At 39.2% G+C, this 25,638-nt stretch overlaps 1 protein-coding gene across 1 annotated transcript in view; it reads left to right on the top strand.

Moving 5' to 3' along the window:
- GADL1 (glutamate decarboxylase like 1) overlaps positions 1–25,638 on the top strand; it is an 84,143-nt gene that overhangs the window by 45,679 nt on the left and 12,826 nt on the right. Inside the window, exon 14 of the mRNA XM_040548990.1 lies at positions 1,538–1,627. Coding sequence (XP_040404924.1) covers positions 1,538–1,627 — 90 coding nt within the window. The remainder of the gene's footprint in view (positions 1–1,537; positions 1,628–25,638) is intronic.

Below are 25,638 nucleotides of genomic sequence, written 5' to 3'. Positions count from 1 at the left end.
CAATATGATAATATACACCATCTGTTTAGTCCTGCTATCTGATTTTAAACAGCTTTAAAATAAACCCTCCAACAGTCAACTAGTGCTTGCATTCATGAGGAAATCGCTGCCTTTTCAGGGTCTGTGTTTGTGTGTACTCAATGCATGCTCTTTGGGGAAAGAAATGGGACTTAAGCACTGAGCTTTATTTGATTCAATGACAGCAGGTGGCAGGTTTGCAGTTCTGTTCCAGCTGACAACGATATTCTCCTTGATGATTAAATTGTATTTAATGCATTCTTTGAAGTGAGGCGGAAAATGGTATGAGCAGTTCTCAGTGCCTTTTCATGAAAGAACATGTCTCAGCTGGTGGGCTCTCCTCATTCAGGAACTACCTCAATTGTAAGAGCAGCCGCATTCACAGTGGGGCAAAGAGATGGTGTGACCCAGCTATCAAGCTGCCTTTTAACTTCTTTTTTTTTGTTCAGCCATACTAATGAGGATGGTGTGTGTGTTGGGGGGGTGGGGGCGTATTAGTTGATAATCTGTGTTGTAATTTAGACCCCAGGTAAATATACTGCATTGAAAACAAGGTAGGTCAACATTAACTGAGTGTTGTTATGGGTAGTATTGGGTGGGACTGGAAAACACATCTATTCATCATGCTATTGCTATCTGTACAGGTAAAAAATAAAATATAATTTATTCCAAATTAGCAGGAAATGTAGGCAGATCCTGGGTTGGTCTGCTGGAACATTTTCTCAATCATGTACAAAATAGAAACTTCATAAAACAAAATGCTTTATTTTATAATGCATGATGAACATCCATTCTTCTTGTCAGGAGGCTTGCAGCTAACTCTCCACTGAGTTTAAAGGCAAAATTGCTCAGGAGGGAAGCAGAGATGTGGAGTCTTTGCTCAAAAGGCCTGCTTAGATTTTGAACAAGATATTTTCAGGCATGTATCATACAAAGCATCCTGAGATTCTTATAAAACGTGAGATCTGAGAAAGCCAGCACTAACTCCAGAACTACATAGTGGGCTATATGATATAAAAGGAGAGTAGTCATTCAGTAGAAAAAATGACTAGGTGAGCAAATGTTAAATAGTACCAAAAATAATGAGGTTGTATGTTTTGTGTAAAATGCATCACAGGAAATTTCCATTTTGAAAAGAATATTAAAAAAAATGTATTTTTCTCTTTAAACTTCCTTCGGTTTTGAAATCTATGTTAGCTCTCTACGCCTCTCTTACACTTTTTTTTTTTCCAAACCAAATTTTTTATTAACCAAGGCAAAAGAAGAAATAAAGAAGGAACCCCAGCAGGCTTCCTTTTTTTCTGGCAGGAGGGAGGCAAGTGGACAATGTTAAAACTATTTCTTGTTTCAGAAAAGGGAAACAAAATGTGCGTTGGAGAAGGAAGTCTTGATTAAAAAGGTGTAAACTCCTTCTGCCCCCCCGATCCCCCAAATAAAGCACAACTTGTTGATGAGCTGCAATATATATCCCTCTTTCATTTGTTATATTTCATAAGCAATCACTTGTTCTCTTGTTTAGCCGGAGTATGCAAATATTTGCTTTTGGTACATTCCACCGAGTTTAAGAAAAATGGAGGACGGACCTGAATTTTGGCAGAAGCTACACGAGGTGAGTGTCACATGAACGGTGTTATCTGTAGCTTACTGATGTATCTATATAAGCATGTGAAATAGCCCCTGGCTTTTCCAGACATTAACCCATCAGTGGAATGGTGATTTAATCCTCAAATAGATGTTGCTAGGATTTTTAAGTTTGTTCTCTATTTAGACAAAGCAATTTTTTTTTTTCTAAATGCAAAAAGATGCAGACATTTCCAAGTATTCAGCTTACTATCAAAGCTGTTACCAGATGGCAGAACTGAGAGAAGATGAACAGTCTTGTCTGCATCTCTTGTCTAGACAGAGTATTCATTACCTATTTCAGACACTTAACATTGTCCTTGGAACTTGTCTGGCATTACTGTAGAAAAGGCAGGTGAGGAAGTGCTTAAGAATACATTTCTGATGTTAAACAACCTATAAATGAAAACAGAAATACAATTGGAAAAACTTCAGTGATGAGATTTTGGTAACTCTGCCATTCATAAACATCTTGAAAAAAGTAGCAGTGAAATTTTGAAGTAACTAACTGGGAATCAGTTGTTAAAAATTAATTAGGAAACAATAGACACTGGTATTAATAAAGCTAATTGCTCGCTCCTCCCTGTAGCAACTTCAATATTCTGCATTTATTTTTTTCCCTGGAATTTCTTACTAGAAATTTAAACTAGAAGATAGATGTGTATACCATAGACAGACAAACATGCATACTTCCTATAGAGGCTGCTTTTCTTCCAGCAGCTTTTCCTTCACAGGAATTGCTTTCAATTTATAGTGGATGCTGTTGTCTTTTTGGGGTAAGGTCTTCCTTAAACCTGTCTGTGTTGTTTTGGAAAGTATATTTAGCCCTTGCAGTACAAAGTTATGCATAACCACAGTGTGAATTCACCATATTTTCACAAAACATGAATGGATTGTGATCCTTTTTCCTCTTGTTAAAGTGGAAGGCATACATATACATAGCTCCTGTACCCATGGAGGCCTGAGGATTAGAAAAGGGTGAAGTGGGAAGGCATAGAAGAAATAATGCTGCACCTACCACCTTTGATTTATGTATGCAAGTGAGAGGACTGAGGAGGGAATGGGTGAGGCACAATGAATGTCTTTGAACACATACTGTGTGTGAGTGAGTGGATTTTTGAGTTCCTGGTTCCTTGCTGGTGCTTCCAGTCAGAGGGTGGGGAATAGATGCCTAGCTTTATTGTATGTACTGATACTGACAGATTCCTAGCGGGAGTTTTGTGAGGGAGAGCTTGTGTGCAGATTCTCCCAAGAACTGAGCACCACTGCAGATCTCAAACATTCTTTTCATTGGCAGTGTGATATATTCGTGATTCTTAGTGCCTCTGATGAAGCACTAAGAAAACCAAAATCCTAAATTATAACCTATTTCTCTCTCCCTCCTCAAACTACCGCACAAAAACAAACAAAAATAAAACAAATGAACAAAACCCAACCAGCCAAAACAAAACAGACCAGAACTCCTTAGCAAAGCAAGACACTGAATGCCATAAATTTCTCTACCAGGATGATGAGAGGGGAAGAGAGGAAATAAATGAAGAGTGCTAGTTGCATTGATTTAGGCACTGCTAGGAATTTGTTGGACATCACAGAACTGAGCTCGTTACAGAACTAGAGGATGTTATTTCACCTCCCTGATACTTGGCAGAGACAGGTCTGGGGTTGCTTTGCTTTTTGGATGCTAGGGTCCAGTTTGGGGCACAACATGCATCAGTGAGCAGAGAAGATGACAGCACTGGGTCACACAAAATAAAGCTGACTTGACTTTTCTAGCTAATGTCAATTTATTCTGTAAGATTGCTGTTGCAAACACCATAGTCATTATATTAATATTACATTAATCAGTACAGATACATAGGCATGAAGGAATGCACCCTTACTAGCAATGTGTAAGTGATTAGAAGATGCAGCCTGGAGATATTTTCGCATTGTGCCATCAGCAGGCAGATGAGGATGTGTACACTTTCCTGACCGCAAGTGCTTCCTAAGTCTTCCCACTTTCACAAAAAATAGCGTTAAAATGCTTTAGTTCGCAACCTGTCTTTCCACACAACATTTTAACATCACAATTTTTCTGTTATCCAGAAATCAATCTTCCTTTTTGTTGACCTGTATATCTGACAATAATTAAGGAAACGTATGTCTTAAAACTCCCTTGAGCAAGTGATTGATTTTATTAAACCGCTTGTTCAACAATATTTTTTAGAATAACATGCTGTCATCTAAGGTTAGTTATGTGAGCGTTAGTGCTGGTGAAAGTTGATAAGCCAATATCCCTGATCTTGAGCCCTCAGCTTTCTGAAGAATTTGCACAGTCCTATGCAAAGTAACCCCAAAGGTTTTCTGCTGTCCTGGCTCTTCTCCAGATTTCATGGCCCACTTTATGTGGAAATGTCAGGGCTGACTGGATGACTGGATCACAGTGTGATACCTGATTCTAATGTCAAGTCTTCTAGCTGTCCTACATAGACTGTGTCTATCTGAAGGTGATTTTTTGTTTTTGGTAGGTTTTTTCTTTCTTTGTCTTAAATGAGGGGGCCTTGGACTTTAGGTCTGCCCTCTTCAGAGTCTCCATCATGTAAAATGGAAAGGTGATGGGCAAGAGTGGCATGGATGATTTGCAACAGCCACGAGCTGATCATGTCAGTCACCACCTAAACACTTGAGAGAACGAGAAACAATATGGTGTTAGGAAAGTAACAACCAGTACAAATGGTACATTATCCTGTTACCCAGTGAAATAGGGAATTCTGTGTACACCCGTGGTCTTACAGGATTTTCATCACTTAGAATTACAGCAGGAGTTAGCAGTACAGTGAAGCTGGTTCTTTTTTACAGTACAGCAAGGCACTGGATGCAGGTGGGTGGTCCAAGGTAGTTCATACCCAGAATATTTTGCAGTACTCAGTATGTAGCTCGATGTAACCCTTGCAATGCAAAGTGGCTTTCAATGTCATTGTTTAAGTGAAGAGGGATTTCTTCTTGTAGAAAACATATGAATGGCACTCTGTGGTAATTGGGGAGCTACTGTTCAATTCAACTAGACATTTGTAAGTGTGGTTGTTTTGTCGTTGCAAAATCGAGGCAGTTACTGCTGACCTGGAACGACGTAAGTTCATGGGATGAAGGAGCCAGACTTGGAATTGCTTTGTTAGTGCTCTATGTGCCCCCTAGTGGTGTTTTTTGCTCCTTTCCCCTTTATGAAACGCGGTAAGATTTACTTTGTTTACTGCTGAGGACAATGAACGTGTCACTTAGTCGCAGTGAGATAAGCATGACTGGAAATTATAAAACAGAAGTGGAAGTGAGAGAAATAAAAATTTTCAGCCCAGACAATTCCAATACTCATATTTTATCCATAATTGCAAATACCTTTGCATATTCCTACTTGTAACAATCTTCTCTTCAAAAATTCAAAGGTTCAGAAATTCATCTCATGCTGGAATGTCTCCAGGTGATGCAGAACCAGCTGATTATTAGTAATACTGTCTCTGAAAGGCTTTCTGGAGGCATGGGGTGTGCTAGGGCACAAAGAAGAGTTTGGAGGGATAAGTCTGGAACTATTACCATCCTATTGCTAACCCAGCCAGCCAGCCATGTCTTATATGTTCTGGATCAACTTGTAGTCTGCTCAGACTCATTGTGGTCTAGAGGATTAAGAAGGAGATGCATAAATAGCTCTCTTTAACAGAGCCCTCTTCTACTGAGCCTACTGGAGCCTGGCCTTGCCAAAAAGTCTGGAGCATAAAAGTAGGTAGACTGCTACATGTTGAATATTGCTCAGTAAAGAAAGCAAGCGGTACTTATTGCAAAGTATTGAAGTTTTCAAAATGGGGGGTTAAAAAACTTTCAGTAGGTTCCTGGTCCATCTTTTACACTTTACTAAACTTTACCTGCTCTGTAGTTCTAAACAACATATATTGGAATATTGGTTTTCCAATGGTTCAGGAAAGCTTTTGTACATTGTTAATTTCAATTACTGAAAATTATAGCATCTCAGTCTTGTTTTTTTTTTTTTTATTTTTATTTTTTATTTTTTGCCCTTTTGTGGATTTTTGGCCAAAGAATGCAAAACTTATTGGTAATGTTAGAAGGCTCAGGATACAATTTCATAATAAAACCTCTATAGCCTGGAACGTCATTTTGGCCCCTCCCCTCTCCCACTTAGTAAAAGGTAACGTTATCCCTACCTTTACCCCCACTTAAGAATATGATGTCTGCTAACTGAAGGTATATTTGTAAAATAGCCTGTCATGCTGACTGGTGTTTTGATACATTTATATAATGAGAGGTTTCATATCAAAGCAGTAATATAAGGAGGTTGAAGTGGTGTTGCCTTGGCAACCTCTGAATCTTGTGGTCTTTGTGGTATAAATCAAACGCTAATCAAGGACCCGATTCAATATTCTCTATATATTCAAAATGTCTATTGACTATGGTAATAGGGTTGAATGGGAAGGGAAAACAACACCTTCAACAAATTGCATTAATAAAGTTTGCCCTCTATATATTGTAACATTATATATTGTAACAACTAGAGAAAAATGGCATAGATTATTACCATGGCATTAAATGCAGAGGGTCCAGTTTGATGCACAAGAAAGGTTCCTAAAATGTCACTGCAGCTATATTTCCACTTATGTTTTGTATGCAAGATGTTGTCAGTAAAATGCCTGGCATCCTTGCATACAATACTTTGAGTTATTCTTACATTTGAACAACAAGGTACTTGTTATTTTTTATAAATATAATTTTTATGTAATTTTTATGGTAACAAGTATACTTACTGACTGTAGCTTCTAGCTCTCTTTGACACAAGTTTCTTTGGAGAGCCACTTCAAATGACAGGGAAATCAATGGTAAAATTTACACAGAAGTATATGGGAGTTAAATTGGCTAAATCATTGTGAGTGACAGCTCTGGAGATGTTCATCAGTCATTTGTGAACACTGTATGCTGATCTAATTGTTTCTGATCCCTTGTATTTTCTTGTTGCATTGAACTAATGTAATCATATAGAAATGCATTTGGACAAGAATAGAGAGAAAAAGAATGGGTTGCTTTTTTTTTTTTTTTCTCAAACGTATGTTAAGGGATGGTACCATGACTTTTTTGCCTTCTCTCAAAGCCACCCACAAATCTGTTGTGGACTTCAAGAAAAAAGACTCTACAAGTAGAAGAGATTGCTTTGGCAGGTTTAAAGGTCTAAAAAGAAATACCCTGCAGAGGGGTAGATGATCATTTCAAAGAACCAGATGGGGATCTTCCAGAGAGGTTGTCTGAGGAATCTTGGTTTGTAAGGGAAATCCTCATAGTCAAAAATTCCAGCTTCATCCTCTATGACTTGAGGCATATACTCAACGAGGAGGTGGCACAGCTTCCCTCCAACTTCAACACAGAGAAGGGGAAGTCCCAGATCATGACTTAAGCAACCTAAAGTCAAATCCACCCTTTGGAAAGAGTTGTCTCTCTTCATTGTTCAAGAGAGGAAATTTGTTATTCGAGAGAGGAAATGCCGGGATCCCAGAATGGATGCCTTAGTTCATAGACACAAATAAGAAGAATGCAGTACTAAGTCGTGAGTATGTGGTATGCTGTTTTAGGCCTCCATTTCACCAGCTCTTGAAGAGAAGAGCTGCAAAATTTCCTAATTCAATAGGCCCAGCTGAATTCTCTATTTTATGTTCAGGGGAGGCAGAACGGCAGCATTCTTGGAGAGGTGAGAGCAGGAGTCCCAACTGAGTCAGGGCTGCAGGCGAGGACCTCAGGGAGAGAGGTGCAGTAAGCCCTGAAACCACAAATTGAGTAATACAGTAATAAGCAGGACTTATGTTTTAGTATGACTATTTCTCAGGAGAGAATGGTGCTCAGAAAATCAATAATAAAATGTCACTTGTTAAAGTAACAGCATCTCTTATTTTGCATCTAATCGTACATAATATACAGTAGTAGATGAATAAAATCTTTGTAGTTTAGCTGCATATAAATTATTGTTATTGTTAAGCAGAGAGATTTACGCTCTGATAAATGAGAAGAAACAATACAATGGACTGAAATAGTACAGGCAAATTATAGCACTGTATTAGTACCTTGTTAATGAGGGATTTGCACACTTCCCTTTTCATATGTATTTTCTGCAGTTTTATATAACTCAGCAGTACAAAAGTATTTGCAGCTGTTAAAAAAGAGATTTAGCATGACTTTAAGTGTCTCATCTGTAGATATGAATTGCAAGAACATAAAATAAATATACCTTTAAAAAATAATTCAAAATATAATACTTTGTTTTCTGACTGGCAATCTGCACATACCTGGAGTTTGTGGCTTTGCTCTATGTTATATTTATTCATGCTTGAGTACTGAAGTAGTAGCACTAGACTAAGGGGCCAGATTCACTGCTAAAGTCTCTTATCAGTAGAATTAGAGATCAATGCTTTTAAAATTAACAGTGCCCATCTCATGTTAGACATGGATGCTTACAGCACTCCAGTATGTACGTTACTTTGGTGGAATTGTACACCTGCTTAACTTTCAGCCTGCATGCAATGGCTTGTGAGACTGTTGACCAGCTCTCAAACTTGCTCTTCGTGGTGTAGGCTGGCATATCAAATGTGTGTATAGGAAATAGAAAGAAGGTATATTTGTATGAATGCATTGTATCCTACAGTAGAGGTAATAAGACAAGGCAAAGATGTGAATTGCTTCCAGCCCGTGCTTTCTACAGTAGTCCTAAGTGGTATTTTAGTAATTCATGATATGGCATTTGTAGAGATTTCTGTTATAGCTTTCTGCATTGCCCCTCTTCCTGACTGTTTTTTCAGGAATGGGTAGTACCAGTTTGGCTCTAGTTAAAAGCAGTCTTGCTCCTGCAGAAATCTTTACTTTTTTTTTTTTTTTTTTTTTTTTTTTAGGTCAGAGAAACTGATATAGGCAAGAATCAATATCAGTAAAAGAGTTGATAATTACCTTCCAATTCATTTCAGCCATCCAATTTCTGTCCTTTGGATAGTTGGCTATTTCTTTTCTATCCCCTCAGTCCCTTCCTAGACTTGTAATATCAGGTTATAGCTGGAACTGATGATATTTACATTCTATCCAGCAACAATAACATATCTGGCAACAAAGCATTTCTACTGTAAGAAGACTGTTACACAGCTTCTGAAACTACCCCTCCATTCTCAGAACAAAGAAAAGAAACCCAAATGGCTTTGCTGCTGTACTGTTTACCAGATGAGAGTTCAGGGCAACTTTTGTCAGAGACTTAACGTTGAGCTGTGCATGTTCAAGGCCCACTGGGGACTGAAGTCTATTGATCCCTAGTGCTCAGCCTACGAAAACGATCGAAGCTGTGGGGAGCGAGTCTGCTGCAGCTCCATCTGTTGCATTCAGGCTGAACATGGATTTCGTCTTCCCCAAGCCACCTGCAGAGCAAGATTGCTCAGATCTCCAGAGGTGAAGTAGATTTCACACTAGTCGTTTTCTTGCTTGAAATTCTTTAAAGGATAATGGAGGGTCCGATCATTTCTCTGTGTGATAATATACATAATGACATGAAATGAAGCGGGGCCAGGGGGGATAGACAAAGTGGAGAAAAATATTGTGAGGAAATAAAATTGTGAGACTGACAGATTCAAAGCAAAAGACCAAATCTTTCAAGGAGATCAATGCAGGATGTATTTTCATCGCAGTATGTAAGGCTGTGTAGCTAACTCAGATGCTAGGAGCAGTATAGCCATGTAAGTATGGTGCCTACTTCAGGTTAAAAAAACTGTCTCACTAGGAGTAGTTAGCTAACAGGACTGTTCTTTCAGGACCCAAGCAAATCACCCCACCTATAGCGGGGCATGTTTTGTGTAGATGTACTCCCTTCTTACAGAGGAACCACAAGTTCAATTTGTCCACTGTGCTAATTTTGCACGCTGTCTTACTAAAACCTAGGGGTCTTCTAGCTTTCAGTTCAGATACAGAAAACAAACAAGTAGATTTAAAACACTTGCATTGTTAAAAGCTTTGCATACAATAAATCTTTCTGTTTACATATAGAAAACATCTAAAGAGTCTCATTTTCAAACTGAGATCATAGAAGCAAAGGGCAAGGGGATTCACTGGGACTGCATTCCCCACTTCAGTTGATTGCCAGATTCAATGGGTAGAATGGTGCTAAAGCACAGTGTACACTCTTCTTGCTATTTCTGTGTGAAACAGTAGTATTAAATACAGTAATATTTAATTTATATCACTTTCAAATAGGTTCCACATGGAGTAGTGGAAATGTTGCAGCCTTTGTTAGAAGTCTCGCTGATTACAGAATGGACAGGATTGGAAAACTAAATTTCTTCCAAAAAAGTTTTTTTTTTTTTTTTTTTTTTTTTCTGGAGAATTAAATGAAAGTTGGCACATTTCAAACAAATTATGTAGGCAGGTGGTGAAATACCTCAGAAAGTTGCTCTTTCCACATTTGTGAAGAACTGAAAAAATATCTAAGATATCTAAGTGCTTCTAATTTGGAGATAATGGTCATCATGATTACACTAGGGTAAAATTGAAGCATTGGAATGGTGTATCTAATCATGAATGACCAAGGTAGAAAAGAAAAATAATGATCATTCCTGTGAACATAAGAACAAAGAATAATTTAATATTCTCTGTTAAAGCTAGCTGGTCCTTAAGCTAGTATGCAGAACAGCTAATCTGAAAACTAATTCAACCTTGTAATGTTTTTTAAAAGCAAACGTTAAACAATTTTAAGAGGATAGGAAGCCAAAGGGAATTTAGACTAAATCTCTCCCGCTAGTTAAGCCTTGTTACATATTTGAAAGGCAGGTAAATTAATGATGAATTATCAATATGGTACAGATAAATAAGGGGAAAAAAAGGTATGGATGTAAGAATTTCTAGCATCTGTGCATTTCTTTGCACTAAGAGCACTCCAGCATGTCATCCTTATTTGTATCTCCTGTCATTTCAGAATAGCATAATAAAAATAAACACTTTTTATTTTGAGTCATGCTGCCACACAGAACAATATTGCATTTTTGTTCATTACTGCTATAGAAATGAAAAATTACATATTTCATGATGCAATACTATGAGACTTTTCAGAATCATTCACATGCACATTTTGAATATAAATGTGTGTGCACGCTCATGCATATATATGTTTATGATTGTATATATATTTACATATTGGGATCATCTAAAAACTATTCTTGAAAAGGGGAAGGATAAAATAAGGCATAGTATTGAATTAAGTGTATTTTTAGAAAAACTTGTTAATGTTATCGTACAGTCATAGAATAGTCGAAGTAGGAAGGGACTTTTAGAGGCCATTTGGTCCAATCCCACTGCTCAAGTATGGATACCTAGAGCCAGTTGCCCAGAAGATTTTGGAGATCTCTAAGGAGGGAGACTCCACAACCTCTCTGGGCAACCTGTGCCAGTGCTATCACCTTCACAGTAAATGAGATGAAGTGTTTCCTGATGTTCAGAAAGAACCTCTTGTGTTGCAGTTTGTGCCCATTACCTCTTGTCCTGGCACTGGGCACCACTGAAAAGAGCCTGGTTCCATCCTCTCTGCACCCTTCCTTCAGGTATTTATAAACCTCGTAAGGTCCCCCCCTGAGCCTTCTCTTTTTTTGGCTAAACAGTCCCAGCTCTCCCTTCATGAGGCTCTTGTCAGCCAATTTCTCCAGCCTTTTGAGGTTAAATAAATCTGTTGTCTGCATGTTCCAATTTCTGTTGAACACGGTCAACATTTTTGGTATTTTAATAGTCTTTGTTGGCTACCTTTGTAAAAACAAACAACAACAACGAAAACCCAACACAAAAGCAAATACCTCCTCATCCCTTTCAAATATACACTTTCTGAGACATGGTAACCTTTAAATCTATGGTTTATTCTTTGAGAAAAATGCAGTATGACGTTTTAGCCTATTTACAGTCAAATATTTTCCATTCTGAGATTTGCTTATAGCTGGGCAAACTGCTCTACTCTTGATGTATTTTGTTGGCTTCCGCTAGTGCATCCACATTCCGGACTGTGCTACTTGTTTGCCCAAACAACACGTTTTTTCCTCTGCTTAATAAGACTAATTGCTCTTCCTTTCCTTTGCTTCCTTTTGGAATTAGAACATATTGACTAATATTTTAAATCGCCTTTTGCGCTTGCCTGTGAAGAGAACTGCTTTTAATAAGAAAGCTGAACCTGAAGACATTTAACACAGTTAATTTAGTTCTGGTTAACCCTATTGACTATGTTCTTATAAAGCAGCACTGTGTTCCTACATATCTCTGCACCACTTCATTATGCTCTCTCGGTGTCATATGCATGTTAATAACCAATGATGGAAGAAAAAAAAGTTTGAGTTACAGGCTGAACTCCAAACTACAGCTTTTCTGAAAGTGTCATAGATCACGTTTAATAGCCTGTGGATCAAAATGAAACCCAATATACATCACAGGGGAACTCAATAATTGAAGCATCCCAGGAATGTCTAAGTACTGGAGTCCTGAGGTCACTAGAAGCTTCATTCTGTGCTCAGTTTTTACCTGAATAAGGACTGTCCCCTCTCCCCATTATCTTTTCTTTCTATAACAAATGGTAATCATATTTTAATGCACTTAAATGATTTTACATGGCATTTTGGGAAACAATGAACTCCCTTGTCTTCCTCTTCCTTCTCCTTTTTTTCTGTGAAATGAGAAAAACAGTCATTCAGAGGTATTGGCATTTCTGAGTCTTCAGTACACGTGAATTGCAGCTATCTCCTTTCTGTGCTAGGTGTCTGCAGAATGGTCCCACAAGGGCACTGAACACGGGCTCTGGGTCTGTGAAGCCGATCTTCACACCAGTTCTGAATTTACTCCTTTCAGGGGGCTCTCCGAAGCATCCTAACTGGTCCCTTGGTGATGTGAACGCAATAATTTGCAACCCTGGGGCTGCACAGGTGGTACTGTGGGTAGGGGGAGCACGCATAGGTTTGTCTCAGGAAAGCAGCAGTTACAGAAGGATTTTATAGACTCTGTGGTTTACATAGGGGATAAATTTCATTCCTATGTGAAAGGTGGAAGGAAGGTTGAATTTCACAGCATCCTACTGACATAAAAACTAGGAATGTAACTGTAAAAAGCCTGGCCAAACTGAGGCCCTTGGGCCTTTCTCGAGTTGCATTCGCAGGGCTCCAGTACCAGGACTGCGCCATAGGACTGTAGCAGATCTGGGCTGGTGCAGGGTGTGCTGGTTTGTCCTGAGCCCTAGGGCCCTTAGAGGTAGTGACACAGCCGTGCAGCCCAGGCCAGTTCCATCCTGCTGTAGGCACCGGTGCTCCCCAAGGAGCTGTTGTTTCACCTTATGCCTTTTAGCTGCTCCTAGAGCTGCCCTTCCTGCAGCTGTCTGCTCTGTGGTCCCCCAGCCCTGTGAGGAATTTGGAGTGCTGCTCAGCGGACCCAAATGTTCTGTCTTTTCTGATATACGGTGGGACTTTGAACTCAAAGGGTTTGATGACTGACGAATGCAAATAAGGGAGTAACAGATGATTTTTAGGTGAACACTTCCAGCGAACATTTCAGGGTACATAAGGGATTGATGAGATGATTGTCCAGCAGAGCCTCTGGTTTGATATATGATCATTATATATATTCCTTATTCTTGCTAATACTTGCTATTCCAGCACTGAAGGATTTATGTAGGATAAAAGTAATGCCTGGCCCTCTCACTGAGAATCTCACTGAGAGTGAAAGCAAAGAAGGCAGCTAAGCAAAAACTATTTTTGGCAATTGATTCAGTGCCAATGCATTTCTTGGTTTTGCACACAGCAAACTGCAGAGTGGAATGGAAGTCACCAGTTCCTGGTTTGCACCTTGACAGTGCAGCCTCCCCCTCTGCAAGGGCGTGGTAACAGGAGATTCTCTGAATGCTTTCAATATTTTATGAAGGTCCTTGAATATCAGAAGTTGCAGGCGGGCTAATGACAATCTCATGAATGAATAATGACTGCCAGTGTGGTCTGTTGGTCACGGCTTTTTAGACAAACCCTTTCTACACTACACAATAAAGTTTCCTGTAGTTACAAATCTTTCTAGTGGCATTGCTGCCATTCTGCCCTGACAGCTGGTACCTGCTGTGGTATCTGAATGAACAAAGTGTTTTCTAGCATTCTGTTGTTTTTGGCATGTTTAATAAATAACAGCAATGAATTGGCTATAGTGCAATAATAGTGATCACAAGATTAATAGTACAGTGATTTTTCTGGTCACTTTATAGGGAATTGGACAGAAGGAAAATATAATCTGAATTCCATCCATAGTTAATGGACCCCTACAGCATGACCTGATATGTTTTTGATGGAAAACTAGATAAGATACCTTTTTGCCTAGTCAGCCAGAAAACAGCAGCTGCTTAACAGTAAAAGCCTTTATTGTACTTCAGAATTAAAGGTAGACTTCTGCTGTAGTCTGAAGCCTGGGCAGCAATTTCAACACTGTCTTAACCTATTTGGAGAAGTATTTTATTTTATTGGTTATATCAGGTATAAGCGGGGAGCTCCTGTGCCCCGTGGAGCTGCAAAGGGTATGGGCACTATGGCATATGCAGCATCTTTGGAAAAGAATGACAGACATACCGGGGTTACAAATGTCTGATCAAAGGATTGTCTAGTGGTTGTTTTGGGGTACAGGAGAAACATTTATGGCTTTACACTTCTGTGCATGCTGGGCAGCTTATGTAGATTTTGTGGAAGAGCAGTAGTGCATGGAAATGTTCTTGCTTTGTCCCTCTTAGTCCAGACGATGCATTTTTGGAGGGGCACCAGAACAGGAGTACAGGTACTGCAGAGGAAAGCATGTCCTCTGCCAAAGAAGAGCAATGAAATTGTTGTGCTTTCCCTGCCATTCCCGTCTCTCTTCCCTTTCCTGCACCTTCTGCAGCATCAGTTCTTTACCACTACAATGTTTGTGTTCTTGCCCTCTGAATGGACATCTCTTTCTATGCTGAGAGACACTCGTGTCTGGACAAGGGATGTCCAGAGATCTGTAGAAAGACATCAGCTGGCTTTACCTTTTCCCTTGAAAGTACACTTCAACTGAATTGCTTGTGCTGGACAGGAATGTATTAGCCGTTATTTAATGAGCTTTATATTGCAGCATGTGAATTATGAAACTAAATGAAAAGCTACAGGTGATTTGCACCTAGCCATGAAACTGAAGCCTACAGTCAAAAAGAATGGAAGGACAGAAGCAACTACTTGGCTTCCTGTGTTTTGGGGACTTCTCTCTGGGAAGCCCCTTGACTTTCTACAAGTACATCTTCCAGAAGGGCATCTATTCTTGACTAGAAAATATCAAGGAATGGCAAAACTGCCATTTTCCTTGGCATCTCCTTTCAATGGTCAATTAGCCTTTCTGTATAAAAGGAGATTGGGAAGGGATGAAAAAAATACCTTTACAAACTAAAATAGCCTTCCCTAATCTATTTTTCCATTCTCACATACTCACAAACTGTCATCAAGTCACCACTCTTTTATTTACAAGCTAAATAGATTCACATCTTTAAGCCTTCATTGGCCATTGAATCACTTCTGTGGATGTCATCAACATCCTTCCAGTTTTTCATTATCATAAAAACAAAAGTAAACATCTGAACTCTGTATTGTTGCCAGTACCTGAGTCTCTGATACAGCATGTGGAGGAAAAACTGCCTCCTTAATACTTATGTACTTGTTCATAGCAATGATCATACTAACTTCTTTCTTCTGTTTTTCTTTGGGAGCTCAAGCTGATGAGGCATTGTAAAATATATATATTGTAATGATGAATACTGAAATGAAACCTTTTTTGCATGTGTGTTTTTGTATACATGACTATTTCAGGAACAAAAGAATTTGTGTAGACATTTTTTATTTTTTTTCCCCCCATTGGGTCAGGGAGAGTAATGAGTGGTTCTGGGATCTGGGGATCCATGTTTAAGATCAGCCCTAACCATTTTAAAGCGTCCAGATATATGACCTAATTACAAAACTTTATTGTGTGTCTTTTGGAACTTTTAAGAGCTGATTTGGGGTGTGACATAGAATGAAAATAATTGCTGAGAACTCAATTCTCAGTTTCTTGCCAGGAAGGATTCTTGGTTTCTGATAGGTGACCTGGAAGTCCATATAAATTTTGATATTTTTTTTTGTTGACTACTACAGTTTTCAGAGTCATTATCTTTAAGATAGTCATCTGTTCTTAGCTGAGTCTATTTTTTTTCCATAATGCATAGCTTACCTCTTGGCTATATTAAAAAGCCATTGTTAGACTGGGTTTGAGCACACCAGGGCAGTGCAATTGCCTGTCTGCCTCTGTTTTCTTCATTTATGAGTCTCTCACTCACAAATGGTATCAGCTGTCATTTATTGACTTCCAGAAAATTAACAGTACGGATTAGCATCAAGACTAATCCTGATCTCTGCGGAGCCTCACTAGCAACTGCGTTTGATTAATGCTCTATTTGCTGCATGTGGAGATCCACTAGTTATTCAAATCTTGCTTAGTTTTACTTTATTACTGTTATGTAGTCCTTTTTTTTTTTTTTTTTTCCTGGGTGCTGTTGCTGTGTGAATTTTTCCTGCTATTTTTCATCTAAATGGCTTTTGTAAGGCTTTCTTATTAGTGCTTTGTGTGAGTAACTCATTGAGAAAACTTGTAATATCAGCAAAATAGTGAAGAAAGGCTGACCCAAAAAATGGTGTTCAGCAAAGATATAAATGTAACTAAACACAAAAGACTGAGTTTAAAATTTGTTCATGTCAATTTTAAAATAACAATATATTCTTACCCTTTAGTTCATTATAAATTAAATCAGGGATGAGTGTTTTCCTTTGTTTTACTTTGTCCATCTCTTTGTCACTTCTAATCCTGGTGCTTGTATTCTGCAATTTCCTTAGTATCCCAAAATGTATGCAAAGATTCAGTCAATTTTTTTCAGTTCTTGGGTACAAGCCATCCAGGCCTGTGGATCTGAAAATTTGCCCTCATAGTTGTTTAACATCCCAGTAGCTGCTAATGGCTTGGAAAGTTCATCAGCTTTGTGGGAATCCTTCATCCTGCTCCCTCCCTGCAGAAATGAAAAGCTTATTGAACACTTCTGCCTCGTCTGGTTTTAACGATTAACCATAGCTTGGGCTTCACTCATCCCTAACATACATACTTACCTACTTAAAATGTTTCTTCTTTTCTTAATCCTGTCAATCAAAGATTCCTTTTTCTTCTGATAAATTTTCTCCATGTCACATTTGTATTGATTGCTATCTGATCCGTTTCCCCTTTTCAACTTGTTAAATATTGCTTTTCTGTCTTTGCTTTGCCAATGAACCAGGATGGACTTTTAGATAAAGCTGTCTTCTTTCTTGATTGAAAGATTGCAGCTTTTGGCCTTCTAATCTCTTTTAAAAGAGCTGTAAGCTTTCATTTATTTTCTACCTGAAATTCTCTGGAAATTAAGACTTTTGAAAGGCCCTTTTTGATTGGGAGCATCCTTTTCTTTTGCCTGCACTGCGTCAGGTTGTGATCAGTTCACAGAGGCTGATTTTTAGACCAGTGACAGTATCTCTGTGCCCCAGCATGGTTGAAAACGAAGATGTAACATACTGGGTGCACTCCACACTCTTGCTGGTGAGCTGGGACAGGATGCAATGCTGTGTAAAACTTGCTTGTGGACCTTGACTGGGGACAGTCTGGTTGTGCTGGGTCAGCGTGAGTGACAGTGGGATGTGGGGACTGGGGAACCGAGGGAAGGCACGGTCAGCGCTGGGTATTGCATATCTTAGACGCTTGAATGATGCCAGGGTTCATTTAATGACATGCAGTTTTCTACAGAGACTCAGTAAGTAGTGTCCATCTTCATGAATCGGGTTCATTTTCACAATCAATGGTAGCTACAAAGTAGTTGTGTTGACCTGGAGGGTTTGTTGCCCAAGCTACCAAAGCACTCTGCAGGAATTGTTTTGGGGTTGGTGGTTAGGACCTGGCTGTAGGACCTATACTGTGTACCCTGCTCTGGAACCCGTACACTGAAAAAATATAGTGCAGGTAGCTGTGCCTGGGCTCAGAGCTCAAGTTTTCTGACCCAGCTGAGTGGGGAGCTACACATGCATTTGGGGATTGCATCTGGAACACATTTCCAAGAGCTAGTTTTAAGCCACAGCTAGCAGTAAGCCAAGGTGACCATCGGGGGGCACCAGAACAACAGTAATATGTTTGAACTGCTAATTAGTGTGCACACTGCTAATGTCTGTTTGGTGCGCTCAAGAAAGGAAAAAACAACAACTATGTTTGAGGAGAGGAGGAAATATCTTCCAGTTATTAAATCAACATAATTTCCATAGTGATACTGCCAGCTCTGCTTTGAAGGCACGGACTGTTAGAGTAAACTACAGCAAGCATGAATTATCTCCTGCTTTTCAGGCAGCACGAGCTTTTTCTTCTTTCTCTCCTTCTCTCATTCTCCCTCCCTCCCTTCTTTCCTGCCCTCTTTCTTTCTTTTTCTTTCTTTTAATCTTTGTATAAAAATACATATTGCTTACAAGGTTTAGACTTAGAAAGTAGATATTTCGAATAATTATCTCTGAGAGGTCAGTCTCTAATAAAAACATGAAACTGTGTTTGTAAAGATTTTACAGTTCTCTGCTTCCCAGGCATTTGGATTGTGCTATGTGAGGTCTGAATCCCACAATGTATACAGCTTTAACAGCAGCTGAGTGCTGAGTGACAGTTCAGCTGATGCTGAACTTGAGACTCCATCTGTATGGATTTTAGCATGGACAGATATTGTGTAGCAGTAGCTGGAGGCTGCAGGGAAGTCACAGTGTCAAGGTATCTTTGCCTGCTCCTTAACCTGACCTCACAAGGACGATGAGGAGCATGCCTGCCTTTTAGTTTGGGGAAGAGCAGTACTTTTCCTTTGAAAAAAGAAGGCTGGTCTGTAGGCAAAGACTTCTTGCAAGTGTGTCTTCTGTAACATCCTGAGATTCCTCCTGCTAATCTTTGATGAAATTTTACATTATTATTATTATTTAATTCTGAAGGTGTGACCCTGTTTCAATAAAGACCTTGCTTTTTTGTTTTGTTTTGAGTTTAAAGTTCCTCAGTGAAGGTACCGAGTTCCTGTGTGTTGAGTCACAGCATGCTTTCTGAAAGCCAAGACTACTAGCCAAGATCTGACCTTGCTTGGCTGGTGCTATTGGAAAAATTGTCCAGGTTTTCCTCACTGTCCAGTTGCCCTACAGATTTACCAGTCTTGAGGTAGTGTCCCCTTTGCATGACTCAGTGTTTAGTCCACAATTACTCACAATGTGGGTTTTATCTATAACAACACACACAGTCTGTTTTTATAGGTGAAAAATTTTGCAAATAATATTTCCGACAGTCTTGACAAAAAAACAGACGACCATGACATGAATGTAACGTTTGGACACTGAGACTTGAAAGGGTTCCTGGCCTGAAACCATGACACTTTTTCTCACTAAGTAGTTTGGCTTGAAGAAAAATATTACTTCACTGTGCAGATCTTGCTTTTATATCTCTTGACCATCACAGTCACAGCACTACTGTGTAGAAAACAGTGTCATTATGCAAAATCTGGCTTTCATCAGGCAGCTCGGGATGCCTAGAAATTCCTGCTTTCTCAAGCTCACTAAGCCTATCTGAGGTCTTCTAAAAATGGTGAAAAGAACTGTTAATCCCGCTGCTGTTTACCTTGAAATCAGAAAGTCTCTCCCTAAATTTGTGCAGTTCCTTACTTTCTGCACTAGATGGTGATCAAAAGCAACCCATGCAGGATTCTGTCTTGGCCTCCTGTCAGTTGACAGTGGATAATGAAAGGACATGAGACTGACCATTTTTCCTGCCAGCTTTTAAAGTTTTTCTGTCCCCGAGTAATTAATCTTCTTGGCAGAATCCTCTTAAAGTAGAAGCGAAAGTCTTTAGTGGCATTGCTAAGTTCTAATGTTATATTGAACCTGTGATTTTTAAATTACTTATTTGATAAACACATAGGAAGCATTTTTTGCCATTGTCATCACCAAATATTCATAAAATATCCCGTAACTTCAAGCTAGGATTAGTGGTATTTACATAATGCAGAAAGTCAAATATGCCAGTTTTCAGAATAGTTGCTACAGACCAAAACCCAGTTGCTGAATGTAAAAATTGAGTACTTGTGCTTAGTACAAGGTAGTAACAGGGAAGGGGGAGCACTGCTCTGAAAATATGCTTACAGATTTTTATAAGATTAAAAACAAACTAAGGAGAATCCATATCTGTACTTCCCACTCCAAAATTATAAAAACTGCTCTAGTCCTGTACCTTGGGAATAGTGCTGGCTTCAAAGGGAAAAAATGCAAGATGTATTTTGCATTATGTAACTGGAAAAATGAAGTCCTCTGAAGAAAGTCAGTCAAAAAAAGCTCATTAAAAAAAAGAAAAAAAAGTAGAAGAGTAATTTTCAGGTATTGGAGTCTGGTAGATGGATTTAGACAGATTAGAGACATGGGAAAGGCTAGTACAATAGTGCGTAGAGTGATGGTTGGTAGAAAATATCAAAGGTGTAGTGTTTAGATAGTAGGAGAATGTGCAATGCACTGGACTTCTGTGATCTGTACAATAGACAAATAAACAGTTGAAAGAAGGAGGGCATCAGATTAAAATAAGTCTTAATAGCTGGGAGGGTTTTTTAGTCCTGTGTTTACCTCTCTAAGTAAAGCAGCAATAGCATGACTCAGGGTTAGTTACTCTCATGCATGCATCCTTCCTCTGGTGGGGTTAAAGCTGGTTGAACCAGCCCTCTTCTGCTCCAGCTGGGAGACAGTCCCATGGGGGGTGGCTATGGCAAAAGACACAGTGCTGCGGAAAGGTGGAGGAGATCTGTTGGGTGCACGGTGTATGGCTTAAATTAGGCATTGAGAATCCTCTGTTTCTCTTACTGAGCAGGACACACACACTCAATCCTGAGGTCTTGTCCCAGGAGCTGGATAAAGAGATCTCCCATGGTCAATAACCTCAAGTTAAACATTTGCAACTCTTTGTGACTGCTACAAGGCAGTGAGGACACAGGTGATCAGCCGATAGGAAGCTGGAGAGCAATAAATAAGTATCTACTCACAGGCGATTGTAGGGTTAAAAAAGAGCAAAAGGAAATTTGATGCAGCTACAACATGTTTTACACTGGTGAAGTGTGTAGCAATGAGGAAACGCATGGCAAAGCCAGATTCCAGACAACTGAGTTGATGATATGATTCATACACTTACTTTTTAACTCAGCACTCAGCCTGATTATAATGAGAATCATCTGAGGGAAGTAAAATAACAACAGTTTGAAGCTTGTAGGAGGGCTGTAGCCTGTAGCCATGCTAGATGCAGAGGACCATGTCAATTGCTCTGCAGCATGTTGGAGAAATGGAGGTTATGTTGTGAACTAGATGGAGTTTTGTCTTTGCCTTGTGTTTTTGTGTTTGTATTTTTTTTCGAGGAGTCCTCTGTAAGTCTGACTTTTGTTCTAAATTGGTCCTCCATGGCTGCATGGATGTACTTGCATGCATGTAATTTATGCAAGCAGATAATCTGTATACAGATATACATGTATACATATACTGTATACAGTATACATGAAAACTGGATCATTGCATGTACACACAGCCAGCTTGGCAGCTGTGCACCAAAGGGATTTGTATGCACTTAACTTATAAAAACTGGCTCTGAATGTACGAAGGGAAGTAACGTCAAGAGAGTCGAGGCACACCCTTAGTATGGTATTAGCACGTACACTCACAACTGTTCTTGGTTAAAGATTGTTCTCCCTCAAACAAAATCAGAACTGCAAATCTCATATTGTCTCATTCTGTATATTTTAAGTTTCTGAGCTCAGTGACCTTATCATACAATATGATAATGAGGTAAAAGCGTATGTGAATTTTATCCTAGTCTGAAGTTCTCCATTTCGTTTGTGGCAGATGAAAATCCCCACATACATTTAAAAGGCAGAGTTCTCTAATGATCAGTATGCATGTGTGGGACCAATGGGACACTTCTGGGATCAAATGCAAATGAGTTCTTTTTTATAGGAAATGATTCAAAGCACATGTCCCTGCAGTTTCAGTGAAAATTGTCAACCGTCAATTGCCAATGACAGAAAAGACTTCAGAGCAGTAGCAATGCAGTACAGTGTCAGAAAGTGGCTGAGTCCAGGCGCCCTGGGAACCCAGGGGGATTTCTCCTTTTCTAGCCTGATAGGTATGAGGCCACTGTGGTTCCCTGTCCCCAGGTCCTTAGAGTACACATACTCACATACTCGTTTCAGTATGAATACAGACTGTGAAAGCAGGACCTCACAATCCTTCTGACTTTCGGGTTGCACACACACAAAATACACAGCTGGCCACACAGATAAAGACAAAGAGCAGCGTCTTTACTGGCACCCAAACATTTATAACAATCATACAAACATGAACAGTATGAACCACCCAATTCTCTTTAGCTGATCAGGACTCAAATCTAGTGGGATAAATACATGCGTATTATGGTCTCTCTGGTCGCTGGTCTTAGGTCTTGAGTCTAACCAGTTGCTGGTACCTGGATCTGCAAACTCCGCAGGTTGCAGGTACTCAGACCTCTTATTTTGCTAGTTGACTTGTCTGTCTTGAAGTTCACTAGTGTTTACACATCCAACAGAAGATAGAAATAATATTTAATGGGAATATAGGATAGACTGTGGTGATCAAGAACAGGGTTCAGCCATGTGAGTGTACTGACCAACAGTTTTTGTATCTGATGGTACTGTCTATGTTTTTCTTCTGATTTCTCCTAGTTGTTTCTCCCCAATTCACCTTGACCCTTCCCTGTCCACACCTTTGGTCCTTTCACCTAAGCATCACAGAATACATTTTTTACAGTCCCAGACTTTTCTTCCCTCTGCATCCCGTAAGAAGTACTGTACCCCTCTCCTGGCATTCCTGTGAAAGTTTTTCATTCATTGCTCTTTGTGGGTTTCACACCAGGGGCAAGTGCTCTCCTTTGATAGTCAGAGGAGTAGTCAATGTGGTGTGCTCCATTTTCACTGATCAGGTTACTAGGGTTCCTCTGCCTGTCATTGTTTCTCTGATCCTTGCTGAGTCTTTGTGTTCTCTGTGGTTAGCCTTTAATCACATCACCTAACACATATCTACCATGTCAGTAACTGGGGAGCACATGGCTCTGCATGATTCTTCTTGTGCTCTGGATATGCGACCTCTGCACTGTGACCAATGCAGATCTTAGGCCTATGCAGGAAGTTAGATTTTAGATATCTTTGATTATAGATAAACTGTCAAGATAAGTTTCATTTTACCATGCTTTAGTCACCTAAAAGCTGGGCAGAGGTGTTCCCTGAGGCCCATAGACAGGGAGAAAGGCTTTTCTAAATTGATCCCATATATCTTAGATGCCTGCTCTAGGATGAGATAAATCACTCTCTAGAGGTGCATCTTTTCCTTCCTTAAAAGCAAAGCCTAGATGTTTAGGCTAGATGTCTAACTTTCAGACTGCCAAAATGATGGGAGTTGAATCCTACCTTCCACATTTTACCTTCAGTGCTGGAGGCCATTTCTCTGGGTAACACGTGATGGGTAACACAGGTTCAGTGAACCTGACACTTCTCAAGTTATTGCTCCCCCTATGTGTGAGGCTCTTACAGAGTTAAGCAACTGCCTTCTGTATATAATGCAGGTTCTGATGGAAAAATACCATCCAGGATCAATATTATATGGAGTTGAAATTAGGAACTAGGGGTCTGTATTACTCATGTGTGTAGTATAAGAATGGAATGACTAGGATTTGATTTTGTGTAGTCCATCATGTCCATACTAAATCTTCACAATCCATGAAGTTCACACCAGTTGCCAACCGTAGGTATGTGCTGTGCGTACACGGAGTGTTGACCACTGGAGGAGTTGTCATCTGCGCTGCAAGTTTTCTGAAGAAAACCACTTTGAGCCAAATGGCAGCAAATTTGTTTGGATTTTGCAAGACTATTTACAAGGCAAATATGCACTAAAAATATCCCATCCTGCTCACTAAATCACTAATGTACCTGAGTGGTGTCTAGCTTTGGCATAGACTTGTGGTTAAGATCTTGGTTATTATTTCCTTTTTGTGTGCCTCAGTTACTTCGATAGTGATGATAGTACTTCCTCTTGCACATTCAAAGGTAGGGATGGAAAGCACTGTAAAACTCCATAATAAGAGTAATTTTTCACTTAGAATTATGACTTCTGTGGTTGTTTTTTTTTTTTTTGATGGTGGTGTTTTTTCCCCCTTTTTTTTTTTTTCCTTACAGCAGCTGCTTATTGATTTGTGTCCTTGCTCCTTACCTGCCTAATGGATGGATGTGATTTTAGAAGTACCAGGTTTTAAGACAAATGAGAAAGTTCAAAAAATGGTATAGCTCAAACAGAGTTTCTGAATTCTTAGCTATGCTGATCCTAGTAGAAGAATGGAAGGAAGGTCTGCAGCAGCGTGAAGGAAGAACCAATAAAATGTACAATAATGCAGTCATGGTAGAGAAAAAAATACTTCCATCCTCAGGTATTTAGTTTTATTGGAAATTATTTGATTCAATTATCAAAAGCACAGTAATTATGACCCATGCAGTACTAATGACTATTGGCAACAAGACTCACGAGGACACACAATCTAATTAGCTTTAATGAGATGGATTTAATAATACATTGGATTAACATCTGTTAGAACCAAGTATCAAGATTTATTGTTCTCTGAATAAATATTGACCTCGTGCTCTCAGGTCAATAAATCTTAAGCTTGCCTGCACTTAAATGAGTATCTACTTATTATGTTAGCACTCTTTTGTTTTCTATCACCAACTTCAGTATGAGGAGAGGAGAGCTGCACTTCCCTCCTGCTGTGTAAAACACTTCTTTAAGGAGTAGCAAGAAAGCACTGAATTTGCAAATTGAAGACAAAAAGGGTTGGAGCCTATACCCTTTGTCTTTTCTCCTTATAAAACTGCTCTTCCTTGTTGCTTGCTAAGTAGAAATTTCAGAAATGTCCAGAAAATATCAATAGTAATGCCACAGAAAAACTGTGTAGCTCGTATCATCTGCTCAATTAAGCAGTCTTTGTATTTTGAGTAGCAGTGTGAGTGGTATTGGGAAGATCTGTGGGGATGAGTTGGAGGAATTCCTCCTCCTTAATGTGTACTGAGATACCAAGATACTTCAGATTTCATTTTGTGCTTCAGATATTGAAGCGCATATTCCTTTCTAGCTGTAGGCATCTCAAGAGGATTGAGATGGAACATGTTTCTTTTTCATGCCTACAGGGTAGGAACTTCTTGATAATCTCAAAAGGGATCACTGTGGTCAGAAATATCTTCAAGTCTTACAACATTTTTTATAACCAAGAAGAGTTCCTTTTAAAACAGTAGAAAATACTTGAGACTGATATTCTTTCAGCAGAATATTTAGACCTTCCTTTCAAATTTAATAGAGTTATAAGGGAACGTTTGTTAGTGTAACTCTACTCCAGGTGAAGTCAGCTATAAAACTGCTAGGATCTCTAACAGCAGAATTCTGTAGGTGAATGTTGATTAATGTAGAGGATCTTTTTAGCAGAGACACTGATGAATGGGAGACTTTATAAATTCTGTAGGAAGGTTATTTGTATTTATTGAATTCTGTGGAAACTTTTCAGTTAAGGAGGTGAAATCTGGCAGACTTTAATGGATGAGTTTTATACAGTACATCATAACTGCTTTCAAAGATCAAAAGGTTTTTCTTACGCATGCTCTCTCTCTCTTGTAAAAATATGTATGCTGTGCAGAAACCTAGCAAAAATGTTTCAGTTTTTCACCTTTTTTCACCCTTCTATTATTTTATTTCTAATTGTATGACTGACCTTTACCTTTTTGGTGTGATTTAGAGGTTGCTGTGGCACTAAGGGAAATAGTGGAATTTACCATGATCCATAATGAATACC

Source organism: Cygnus olor, chromosome 2, assembly GCF_009769625.2.
Source record: "Cygnus olor isolate bCygOlo1 chromosome 2, bCygOlo1.pri.v2, whole genome shotgun sequence".
In the NCBI taxonomy this organism is placed as follows: Eukaryota; Metazoa; Chordata; class Aves; order Anseriformes; family Anatidae; genus Cygnus; species Cygnus olor.
Note: the sequence above shows the minus strand (reverse complement) of the source record. Positions and strands in the feature narration are given on the sequence as shown.